This window comes from Phacochoerus africanus, chromosome 5 (assembly GCF_016906955.1).
Source record: "Phacochoerus africanus isolate WHEZ1 chromosome 5, ROS_Pafr_v1, whole genome shotgun sequence".
Classification (NCBI taxonomy): domain Eukaryota; kingdom Metazoa; phylum Chordata; class Mammalia; order Artiodactyla; family Suidae; genus Phacochoerus; species Phacochoerus africanus.
This window is the reverse complement of record NC_062548.1, coordinates 43,811,630-43,824,022: the sequence shown is the minus strand read 5'-3', so window position 1 is coordinate 43,824,022 and position 12,393 is coordinate 43,811,630. Positions and strand designations below refer to the sequence as shown.

Sequence of the window (12,393 nt, the reverse complement as noted above, 5' to 3'; positions counted from 1 at the left end):
CCTAGCCTGGGAACCTCCATATGCCGCGGGTGTGGCCCTCAAAAGACAAAAAGACCAAAAAAAGAAAGAAAGAATTTTGATTGAATGAAGGCAGTTCTAGAATGGTCCAGGAAAGAAGCTGGAAAAGTCTTAACTTGACCAAAAAAAAAAAAAAAAAGACCTTTTTCTGTGCACCTCCATGTCCTAGAAATAGAATCCTCCAGCAGAAAAGGGTCAAAGCAAATCTCTAAACACAAATCTTTAATCCCTTTTTCTCTTGCCAAAGAATTTACCACTGTTTTATCATTCTGAAACTTCAAAATGTCCCCTCACAATTTCCCTTGCTTTTAATTTAAGCCATTTTTGCTTTTCGGAGATAAAGAGAACACTTGCTCTGCAAACAGGCATCTTTAAAATCCCGTCATACAGCAAAGACATTGACTAGAGGGAAAAAAAATCCTCTCTTTAATCACTTCTTAAACAAGCTAACATCTTGGCCATTCTCCATAGATAGAACCTGTTTCCTCTTGCTTCCTGTTCTCTGAAAAGCTGTACATCCTCCATCTCCCTTTTAAAATGTCAAGCAAGGGGGTTCTCGTCGTGGCGCAGTGGTTAACGAATCCGACTAGGAACCATGAGGTTGCGGGTTCAGTCCCTGCCCTTGCTCAGTGGGTTAACGATCCGGCGTTGCCGTGAGCTGTGGTGTAGGTCGCAGACGAGGCTCGGATCCCGAGTTGCTGTGGCTCTGGCGTAGGCCGGTGGCTACAGCTCCGATTCAACCCCTAGCCTGGGAACCCCCATATGCCACGGGAGCGGCCCAAGAAATAGCAACAACAACAACAACAAAAGACAAAAGATAAAACATGTAAAAACTTCTCTGCCAGGACCAGGAATTAGGATATGATTCCCGTTCCTTTTATTTCTTAGGTTAATATTAAGGCAGGGCTTGAACTCTGAACTTGCAGCCACATGTGGGGAGCGCCAACAGCTCAGGAGCAATTTCTGTGATGGGAGAAGGCCAACTCCAAATTACGAATTTGCTCTGGCTAATTCTCAAGTGGCCAGTTAAGAATGGTAAAATTTAGGGGAGCAATGGGCAGAAAACTGGGATGACACAGGCAGTGGCAGCTTATGGGATCATCATTAAGAAGCAGCTCTTGGCTGCTTTTCTCAATATCCTGAAAGTTCAAACTACATTTACAAGCAGGGTAGTTCCTGTTGTGGCTCAGTGGGTTAAGAACCTGACACAGGGTCTGTGAAGATGTGGGTTCCATCCCTGGCCTCCCCAGTGGATTAAGGATCTGGTGTTGCTGCACACTGTGGTGACTCGGATTTGGCATGGCTGTGGCTGTGGCTGTGGCTGTAGCCTGCAGCTGCAGGTCCAGTTTGACCCCTGGCTGGGGACTTCCATATACCACATGTGCAGCCTTAAAAACAAAAATTTATAGGGAAGCCAAGATGGGAACTATGAGAGATTCCTAAAAATCTGTCTCTTTCCAAACAAACTCCAGCTCCCAAATTGCACCATAACTGGCACATCCTCTAAATTCAATATTGTCCTATCCAGGCTCTTCTTAAAATGCAAATAGTGGGAGTTCCCGTTGTGGCACAGCAAAAACGAATCCGACTAGTATCCATGGTCCCGCTCCGTGGGTTAAGGATCCTGCATTGCCGTGAGCTATGGTGTAGGTTGCAGATGCAGCTTGGATCCCACGTTGCTGTGGCTGTGGTGGAGGCCAGCAGCTATAGCTCCAATTCGACCCCTAGCCTGGGAACCGGCACATGCCGCCCCTGCGTCCCTAAAAAAAAAAAAAAAAAAAAAGCATTAAAAAAATGCAGATAGTGCCGGATCAATTTAACATTCCAGATTACAAGGGAACTAGGAACCCGTGGAGAGGTCCTCTAGGAGGAAAACACCCTGAGGACCAGTTCAGTTACTGAATTGAAACCCGAGGTTAGAATCATCTTCTCTTGGGGAGTTTGTCAACATCAGGCCAAAAATCTAGCTGGTGTGGTATTTCCTCCTGGATATTCTGAGTAGCTGGGGGCAACACCTTCCCGCTCTAGGCATCCCCTTTCCTTTTTCCATGTTGGCTGGTTTCTTCCTGGGCTGAAACTGCTGGTATGCACAGAGTGGGGACTGAAAAAATGTTGGTGTCACTGAGCAGCCGCAAAGCATCAGCCACCCAGAGACTGGACACCTCATGGAAAAAGATGGGCCATGTCTGCGTTTCTTTCCCCTGCAGGGATACAAGAGGGCAAGCACTTCCACTAGGAGAGGTCGTGCGGTGGGTATCAGGAAGACCTTCTGAGCAGAAAGATGGGCTGTCAGATCAGTACCTCTGTTCCTCAGCTCCCTTAAGTCCTAAATGAAAGGAATGGGCAGTCACCTCTTCTTAGCTATTAGGGAGAATTTTGAAGGAGGATTGAAAAGTGCTTTGAAGTCCTAATCATCCCGGACTCAGGAGGACTGGATTGCTGACCTAAAGAAACGGACAGGTGGAAGAGAGTTCCTGCCAGATTCGGAGTGGTTTCTAGCATCAGGATCTCCAGTGTTTTTGCTGCTTATTGGTGTAAAGGTCGGGTCTCGGGGTCTCAGGTGGTCTTCAGCCAAGAGGTGTAGCCAAGTGGTCCCTGACTGGAGCACCAGAACTGGATACACACATCCGCACACCTCCCTTGAGTAGCGGTACCCATCAAGCCTGCTCTTTGTGTGCAGCAGCCAGGGTTCCCACGGGACACGTCATGGTCCAGAGGAAGAGGCAGAGCCAGCTTGTGATTGGGACTGAATTCAGAGAATTAACATATACCTTCCTGCAGTTCCCGTCGTGGCTCAGCGGTATCCATGAGTTCACAGGTTCGATCCCTGGCCTCACTCAGTGGGTTAAGGATCTGGCATTGCCGTGAGCTGCAGTGTAGGTCACAGATGCAGCTCAGATCTGGCGTCATTGTGGCTGTGGTGTAGGCTGGCAGCTGCAGCTCTGATTTGATCCCTAGCCTGGGAACTTCCATATGCCTTGGGCATGGCCCTAAAAAGACAAAAACAAAAACAAACCAAAAAATGTACCTTCCTGAAGCATCACCATGTTAGGAGTTTCCACTGTGCTGTGGTACAGCAGGTAAGGATCTGGCATAGTCTCTATGGAGGCATGGGTTCGATCCCCAGCCTGGAGCAGTGGGTTAAGTGTCCCATATTGATGCAGCTATGGCTTAGGTCAAAGCCACAGATTGGATTCAATCCCTGGCCGGGGAGCTTCCATATGCCACAGGTGTGGCCAAAAAAAAAAAAAAAAAAAGAGAGTTACTGTGTCGTTTAGACACAGGTATAGTGGTCATAGACTTCAGAATTTTGGAGATCTCTGAAATCTTCTGTTTCCTCTACTAATCATCGGTACCTTATACCTGAGTTAACGCCTTTTGGGGTAAATTCTCTTTATATCTTTAGCCTGTTCCACATATTTACTTGGCCTCAAGTGGAGTTTTGTTTATTTAACATTTGCCTCTTTTTAACTTGTATCTTTATTTGGTGAATGAGTCTATATTCTTGCTTTCCATTCATTTCACGACTTTGTAGATTCATCATGTTCTCTCTCAAATTTCATCTTTCTAGACCAGTTTTCTTGGGAGGGGAGGGATATAGAAGAGCAGGAAAGCAATTTATCAGAAATGTCTGGGAGGCTTTTGCAAACACAGTGGCTCTGCTCACCCCTTTCCTGAGTATACCAAAACCCTGGCTGGGGAGATGTGTGTTTTGAGAATGTCCTCATACAATTCTTTTTTTTTTTTGCTATCTCTTGGGCCTCTCCAGTGGCATATGGAGGTTCCCAGGCTAGGGATTGAATGGGAGCTGCAGCCACCGGCCTACGCCAGAGCCACAGCAATGCAGGATCCGAGCCGCATCTGCAACCTACACCACAGCTCACGGCAACACCGGATCGTTAACCCACTGAGCAAGGGCAGGGATCGAACCCGCAACCTCATGGTTCCTAGTCGGGTTCGTTAACCACTGCGCCACGACGGGAACTCCCCTCATACAATTCTAATGGTCAGCTCGCTCTAGCCTGTTAACAATCACTGTGTTGAACTGAAGAGCATTAGACTTTATTTTTCCTCATAAGGCACTTCCTTCATTGCTGCAATAGCTCACATTTGATACTCAGCTGGGATACCGTTGCCAGTCATTGTGGGATTGACCACGTTTGGGGATTGCAGTGAAAGTTTAGCAGGCATGAAATTGAAGATAGTACTTAACTATGACACCTGGGGCTCGTCCGACCTGTGCTGATGCTAACCAGCCTTCTCCATTCATTTCCTCTTCACCTGCTTTACTCCTGGGTTTCCCTGGACAGAGCCCTCAGGTGACTGAAGGCCGGCAGGGATGGAAAGGGCCAACGCCACCTCCTTGGAGGGCTTCATTCTGATGGGCGTCTCGGACCATCCCCAGCTGGAGAGGGTCTTTTTTGTAGTCATCCTCTTCTCATACTCGTTGACCCTAGTTGGGAACGGAACCATCATCCTCCTTTCCAGCCTGGATGCTCGGCTCCACACACCCATGTATTTCTTCCTCAGCAACCTCTCCTCCCTGGACCTTGCCTTTACCACTAGCTCCGTCCCCCAAATGCTCGTCAACCTGTGGGGGTCAGACAAGACCATCAGCTATGGTGGCTGTGTGACCCAACTCTATGTCTTCCTGTGGCTCGGCGCTACTGAGTGCATCCTGCTGGTGGTGATGGCGTTTGACCGCTCTTTCACCGTGTGCCGGCCCCTGCACTACACCGCCGTCATGAACCCTCGGCTCTGCTGGCTGCTGGCTGCCATTGCCTGGTTGGGGGGCTTGGGCAACTCTGGGGTCCAGTCCACATTCACTGTGCAGCTTCCTCTGTGTGGGAACCGGAGGCTGGACAGCTTCCTGTGTGAAGTGCCCGCCATGATCAAAATGGCCTGTGGAGACACGAGTCTCAATGAGGCTGTGCTCAGTGGTGTGTGCACCTTCTTCACTGCTGTCCCACTAAGCATCATCCTGGTCTCCTACTGCTGCATCGCGCGGGCAGTGCTGGAGATCCGCTCAGCGGAGGGACGGAGAAAGGCCTTTAACATGTGCCTCTCCCATCTGCTGGTGGTGCTCCTCTTCTACGGCTCGGCCATCTATGGGTATCTGCTGCCAGCGAAGACCAGCAGCCAGGACCAGGGCAAATTCATTTCTCTCTTCTACTCCGTGGTCACACCCATGGCGAACCCTCTCATCTACACTCTGAGGAACAAGGAGGTGAAGGGGGCGCTGAGGAGGCTGCTGGGGAAGGGAAGAGAAGTCAGCTAAAGGCCAGGAAAGCTCCATCATGTACCACCTCTTCCTTTCTACATGCTTTTTCTTACTTTCTCTCTGGCCAGGTGAGCATGAGGAGTGCCAACACCAGCACAATCTGTTCTTGACAGCACGAAGCTGTTGGTACATGGTTAGTGTTATTTCCAGTGTTCTGTATTTATTTACCAAATACCCTGCTGTGGACCACAGGGAGCAGGGCCGACTCATGTCACTGATGGTTCAGATGTTGTTGACTTAGTACAAACTTAGCTCACTGTCACTGTTGTCCACATTTTATTACATGTAATAAATATCATTGTATTTCTAGAGGATTCTATACTTCTTCAAAGAAAACATATCTATTTGCAGTATCTTATACCATTCCATAAAATCAAGCCAAGTATTACTCATTCCAATTGAAATCCCAAGAAATTCATCTTTGTAACTTACCATCATCTTTGTCCACCTCTTCCGTGATATTTCAAGTCTGTGTACCCAACTTCCCACCCATATATCCCTCTGTCATCATGTTTACCCTCTCCTTAAGGTCTACATCCCATTTCCTCTTTTGCCTCAATCAATATTGAATGATAAGTGGTAGGAAAAGCCCATTTTCTTTCAGTTAGTTTTTTTTAAATCATTTCCCTACTAAAGTCCCAGCCATCAGGTTTGTTGACAGCATTTGGCTAATATGGTCAGTATATTGTGGAAGATCTGAGATTCCTTAAACAAGTTTAAGAGCCCAGGAAAGATTATCCCTCATAAAGCATCTCCTCTGCCTCAAGAGCTAGTGTTTTACCCCTAACGTTTCTGGAACTCAGCTATCAGTCCAGCACACCATACCTACCCTTGAGGAACTCGGGCATTGGAATTAAAATGCCAGGATGTGATTCTATGCATTATCACAGCTGCCAGCGTCCAAACCTGCCACCACGGTTCTTATACTCTTTCCCCAGGGAGAGAAGCTGGGTTGATCTGAGGAAGTTGCTTGGCAACTACATTACCAGAGAAAAGGACATCAGTAGGTTTTAGGGCTACCTTCTAAAGAGTCTTATGCCTCCCAGAGCACCGAAACACATGCCTCTTACACAGTAGATGCTCAATAAATGCTTAGTGAGTTGACCTAATTAACAAGCCTCATGAGTCCCCTTTTTTACACTAGGAACTAAATACTTCAAATGAACCATTTTCACGTTCGCCCCTTTGGAGTCATCCGGTAGCCTGAACAATGCTGAACAAACCATGGCAAATTTCCCCCCTTTCCACATTTCTGTAATGCCCCCCAAATACATCTAGTTATATTGTCCCAATCTGAATTTGTTTTTCCAGTTGCAGATCAGAGCCATGACCTATTTTCTCAGTTCTTTACACAGTAATACTAAAGTATGTCTTCAGGACTTGCCAACATTATCGTGGTGAATTCCTCAAAGTCCAGAATCTTGCAGTCTCAAAAATTTTATTTATCTTATGTTTTTTGTGACCATACCCATAGCATTGTAAGTCCCCAGGGCAGGGAATCCAAGCCACAGCTGTGGCAATGATGGATCCTGATCCCACTGAACTAGGCTGGGGATCAAACCTATGCCACTGTGAACAACACTGGATCCTTAACCCGCTATGCCACAGCAGGAACGCCCTTAAAATTTTTACTTATCAGCACACTCAAATTAGGCGAAGTTTTAATTTTTCTTTTCTTTCTTTCTTTCTTTTCTTTTCTTTTTTTTTTTTTTTTTAGGGCCACACCCTTGGCACATGAAGTTCCCAGGCTAGGGGTAGAATCAGAGCTTCAGCTGTCAGGCTATGCCACAGCCACAGCAATGTGGGATCCAAACTGCATCTGTGACCTACATTACAGCTCAACGTGATGCCGGATCTCCAACCCACTGAGCAAGGTCAGGGATCAAACCCACTTCCTCGTGGATGCTAGTTGGATTCATTTCCACTATGCCACAACAGGAACTCCTAGGTGGTTTTTAGAAGGTAGAGGCACAATGACAAAGCTCCTAAAGCTGATGTACAAATCAGAATGCCAGTTAATGTATTTACCAGGGAAATATCCTCTAGCTAACTCATTAAATTGGAAAATAACTTGGGAGGAAATAGGCATTCTTCATAACACTTTGGGGAGTTCCCGTTATGGCTCATCGGAAACAAATCTGACTAGGAACCATGAGGTTGTGGGTTCGATCCCTGGCCTCGCTCGGTGGGTTAAAGATCTGGCATCTCTGTGAGCTGTGGTGTAGGTCTTGGGTGTGGCTCGGATCCCGAGTGTCTGTGACTGTGGTGTAGGAGAGCAACTCTAGCTCTGATTCAGCCCCTAGCCTGGGACCCTCCATATGCTGCAGATGCTGCCCTAAAAAGCAAAAGCAAACAAACAAAAACCTTTGGAATTCTGCAGCCTCTCCCGATGGAAAGTACAGAACATTCTACAACTAATTTTCATTTAGGGGAGTGGTAAGATGCAGACTTGGAGGATGAAAAGTATGGACATGGAAGGCTTCATGGGGATCACATAAAAACATTAACAAAGTGTACACATTTTCTTATCCCATTCTCAATGGCATGCCTAAAGCAAATTCAAAAATTGGGAAAACAATTAAATGTGAGGGAAGCTCCTTGTTATTAAGGACTTTGAAGTTCCATTTCTAGGGTTCCAGAAGAAAAAATCTGTTTGCCTTATTCAGTTTGAAATTCAAAAAAAAAAAAAAAAAAAGCAAGACATATAGAAGGTTCACCAACCTTAGTTAAACCAAAATGTTCAGTATTTGAGTATTCTAGTCTGGATTTCAGTGAGTTTAAGAGCCTATCTCATAGAGCCTTTCAGAGTCTTCATAGATCCTACCCCGCCTTGTAACCTGGCAAGGTGTGCATGCATACCTGAGTCAAATGACCCAGTTTTGAACCTGCCACTGAAGGGAGTCAATCCTTTTTCTTTTCTCACAGACTTCAGACTCAATTCCATGACTGGTGAGATGTTGTAATAAAGGAGATGGTGAGAAATAAGAATTGAAAAGTTACTTTGGCTTGTTTTTGTGTGTGTGGAGGGTGTTTTGTTTTTGCTTTTTAGGGCTACACCCGAGGCATATGGAGTTTCCCAGGCTAGGGGTCTAATCGGAGCTACAGCTCCCCGCCTACACCACAGCCACAGCAACACCAGATCCGAGCCATGTCTGCGACCTACACCGCAACTTACGGCAATGCCAGATCCTTAACCCACTGAGTGAGGCCAGGGATCGAACCCACAACCTCATGGTTCCCAGTCGGATTCGTTTCCGCTGCACCACGGTGGGAACTTCAGAAGTTACCTAGGCTTGATGAGGTTATGCTCTAGTATGTGGGCACTAAATTACAAACTAATTTAGAAGCTCCATTAATGACTGAGTGAAAAGATCTAGTTGATTTTACCATATTGGTGACTGGACCACATCAACTTTATTGAGTATTCACCATGACCTCCGTAATGACCTGAACTCTTTACATGCATCAACTCATTTAATCCTCACAACGACCCATGCCTTCCCCATTGTAAGCTGAGTATATTGGAGGTGGAGAGGAAACTTGCTCACAGCACACGATGGGAGGGCTGGGAATCAAAGCCCAAATACTCTTGACTCTAAAGCTTTTACTTGTTCCAAAATATTTTTTTTTTCTTTTTGAAATAATCACAGACTTACAGAAAAGCTGGAAGCGTGATATAAAGGACTTTGATCTGCTAGATCGTCTGAGAGGAAGCAGACAAAACAACACGCTGTCTCCCCCAAATATCCATTGGTATGTCTCTAACAAACAAGGACTTCCTAAAGGAAGCACAGCTATCCCAGGATGTGACGGGATGAGGATGCCGTCTCTCTACAGGGGAAAACTGCTGTGGATTATAGGAGGGCGGAGCCATGTGGGGGCGCTGTCTATTTAGTGCACTGCTTCCGGCTTAGCTAATGCGCATGCGTCCAGCTTCCGGAAGCGCCCCCTCCCCGCGGCGGTTTCAGGCCTGGTGCGCTGGGAAAGATGGTTTGAGCAGTGCGTCCCACGGTCGACTCAGGGTTTACCCGCCGGGCCGGACCCGCGCTTCACGGCTCCGCCCTCTCCTGGGAGGCTCTGGTAGGCTCCTCGGTCCCGGGTCGGGGAACGCTCGCGGTGGTCGTGAGCCGATACTTCGTCATTCTATGTGGGGAGGCGCGGGGACGAGGCAGCCCGGTGTGCTGGCCTTGTCGCCTTCAGGGCTGTGGTCCACGGACTTTCCGGTGAAGATGGCTTTGGAAGGGCCCGAGACTCCGGCCCTTGTGGTTTCCGCGAAGAAAACATTGGTTCGCTCAGGCCGTATCGCGTCCTTCTGCGCCCTTGGCGCCAGTTGAGACACAAGACAATTCAGACACGTGTCTTGCCGTCAGAGAGCCCTCAAACGGTGCACTAGGTGAACCCGCAGAATCAAGTTCTGGTACTAGATGTGAAAGGCCAGTAGAAAGAAAATCCCCCTCGTCCGGACTCGGAAGAGGTGACACCCCAAATCACTCACGAGAAGCGGTCTTGATGGAAACAGCAAGAGGATTTTTATTCCAAGCGCGCTGGGGCCCACAGTCATACGCCACGCAGGGGTAGAGGACTGCGGCCCCGAGTGCGGAGTCGGGACAGCTTTTATGGGCTTCACAGCAAAGCCCGCGCTTCACAAACCAATCATTTCAAAATATCACAAACCAGTCATTTTAAAACATCGAGAGCCCGCGCTTCGTGGACCAATTAATTTTAAGTTGTTCTGGAGTTACATGTTTGTTCCTGTTCCTGGGCGGGGGAGACATATTGTCGCCAAGATATATTTATCAGGATTTTCAACATTTTATGGCGCAACCGATCTTACTGGGGTCGGTTCAGCGATTAACTTCTCCTCCTTTTATCTTATGCAAGCAGCTTTACAGAAGCCAAACAAGCAGTTAGGAACCCTTGTTATCTCAAGTAGTTTCAAGAAGTTTCATGCCTAGAGGCACGTACTCAGGGGCCTGTTTTTCCCTCCCACATAGTTTTGTACAGAACAGAGAGCAAGCCCTAAAACAGCAAGAAGTATGATCTTTTACCTATAGGGAACAGGGTCTGGAATTCGAGGGCATTTAGGGCTTTTTATTAACTTCCTGGGTTCTGGGAGGGTTAGGTTGCATTTTCATCCTTTCAGATGGAGTAAGAGAAGGCGCCCTGACGGAGACTTGGGGACAGTGCCGAGAGGTTCAGAGCATTAGTAAGTTTCAGAAGGTGTCGATCGTAGTGTTACCAGTTCTCATCCGGTGGGTTTCTTGGCTTCTTTGATGGGCTTCACTTCTTGAGAATATAAAGTTTCCCCTTATTTCTAGTAACTAGGCTCAGATGCCCTTCCTCTCCTGATTGGAAGGAATGGAGGCTGGCAGCCCCTGGTATTCATTTTATATGGAAAGGAAGGATCGGGTCTTTAGAAGTTTTGTGGGCAGCAGCACTAAGGCTGTAAAGGGCCTATTCAGGAGGTGGGAGCAGTTCACCTGTGCTGGATCTTAATAGGAGAGTGGAAATGAGGCTAGAGGTGTAGGTTGGTCCTTGAATGCCAGGGAGAGCCTTGCAAGCCAGGAGATCTTGGCTTATTTCAGTGGCATCAGGAAGTCTTGAAGGCTTTTGAGCAGAGTAGTTGATACAGTTGGAATAGATTTGTAGAAAGTCAGGAAGTACAGACCTGCACTGTAGGAAGACAGGTGGACGGATGGGAGATGCATTCATTTGCCAAATATTTATTTAGTACCAGACATTAGTCAAGGTGCTGTGACTAACATGGGAGTTCTTCTGTGGTACAGCAGGTTCAGGATCTGGGTTGTCACTGCAGCAGCTTGGGTCACTGCTGTGGGTTCAGTTCATTTTCTGGCCTGGGAACTTCCATATACCTTGGGCATGGCCAAAAAGAAGTGATAAAACTGATCGCCTTTGTTATCCTAGGCATCTCCCACCCCACCCCCCAGCCCCCATCCCCAGCAAAAAAATCCTTCAGGCTAACTGCCGTGCTGCAGGGAGTAGCTGGGTGGTTTGCCTGAGTCGTGATCTGCACATGTGGGGACCGCTCAGGGCTTCTCTGTGTCTCCACCCAGAAGCCAAGACGAGATGAGCAGCAGGACGGTGAGAAGGATGGAGCAGATGGTGGTGAAAGCGGGGATTCGTCCAAAATGAAGTCGGTGATGAGCTGAGCAGGGTCTAGCCCAGGACCCCAGAGGCGCTGGGCCGTTCCTAAGCTGACTGGTAAGGCAGCCCCTGAGAGAAAGGGCAGAAATGAGGTAAAAGAGGAAAGCACGTGCAGCAGGAGGCCTGCAGGGCCCAGCTCTGGTTTTGGCTGTGACCACCCATCCACCACCTCGGGCTGAGGAACCACAACAGGTGTGTGAAAAGGGTGACGGTCTCTAGGCCTTGACCAGTTGCTCTGGGTTGTGTATGTAAGTGTTTGATCCATTCTATGGAGGTGGTTAGGAATCCTTGGGGGGAAAATAGGTCCATTGAAAAATTGTATCAATTAGCTATAATGTTTCAGTGATGAAGGGAGGTTTATACACCCATGGACAGCCCCAAGGTTAAATGTACAGGGGAAGACTGCCTTTTAATGGATGCCTGAAGGACTGCAATAAACCAGAGGTCTAATTACACCTCAGAGGAAATCAATAGACTTGTGTGTGTGCCCTTTTGCACATCCTGCGTCACGTGTATTCGCAAGTGCTCAGTGCAGTGATCAGGCTGATCTGTCGGGGAGGTAAACACTAAGGTGACAGAGGAGTAAGTGTAGGAAGCAGCGACCACACAGGGAGTAGGGGGACCACAGGAGAAAGGTTGGGTTAATCCGAACTCAGAAGCTTGAAAGAGTGGCCCTGCAGAGCTGGGACTCAGCTCTTGGAGCTTGGGGGCTGAGTGGTGCAGCCTGACTGGTGCTGTATTTTTTGAGGGGTCCAGTGAGGCTGGTTCTGGAAGATACAGTGTCTGCTTCGTGCATTGCTCTGGTTTTGGCTCCTAGCTAATACCTGGTGCTTTACAGGCAATCGAGTATTTCCCAAACGAAGGAATAACTGGATGTATGTTCCACTTCTTACCTGGCTACCCCAGGCCATCCTGAGAGGCTGATAGGC

At 47.8% G+C, this 12,393-nt stretch overlaps 2 protein-coding genes across 9 annotated transcripts in view; both read left to right on the top strand.

Annotated features, from left to right (window-relative positions):
• The window catches only part of ZNF75A (zinc finger protein 75a), a 66,126-nt gene extending 54,191 nt beyond the window's left edge, over nt 1–11,935 (top strand). For 7 of the 8 annotated variants that reach the window (XR_007134966.1, XR_007134963.1, XR_007134962.1 and 4 more), the window contains 2 exons: nt 8,950–9,052; nt 11,374–11,935. The gene's annotated coding sequence lies outside the window, so the exon portion shown is untranslated. Of the gene's footprint in view, nt 1–8,949; nt 9,053–10,442; nt 10,506–11,373 lie in introns of all 8 variants that reach the window. The other variant, XR_007134965.1, reaches the window with a different exon arrangement.
• On the top strand, nt 4,001–5,564 carry LOC125127554 (olfactory receptor 2C1). Its single transcript, XM_047780747.1, has one exon. It carries the CDS (start codon nt 4,358–4,360, stop codon nt 5,294–5,296), a length of 939 nt encoding a protein of 312 aa, XP_047636703.1. The 5' UTR covers nt 4,001–4,357; the 3' UTR covers nt 5,297–5,564.
• Nucleotides 11,936–12,393: the final 458 nt, after the last annotated feature.

What these genes read in the sequence shown, in the direction of transcription:
- LOC125127554 (XM_047780747.1), top strand. Translation starts at nt 4,358, where the DNA reads ATGGAAAGGGCCAACGCCACCTCCTTGGAGGGCTTCATTCTGATGGGC.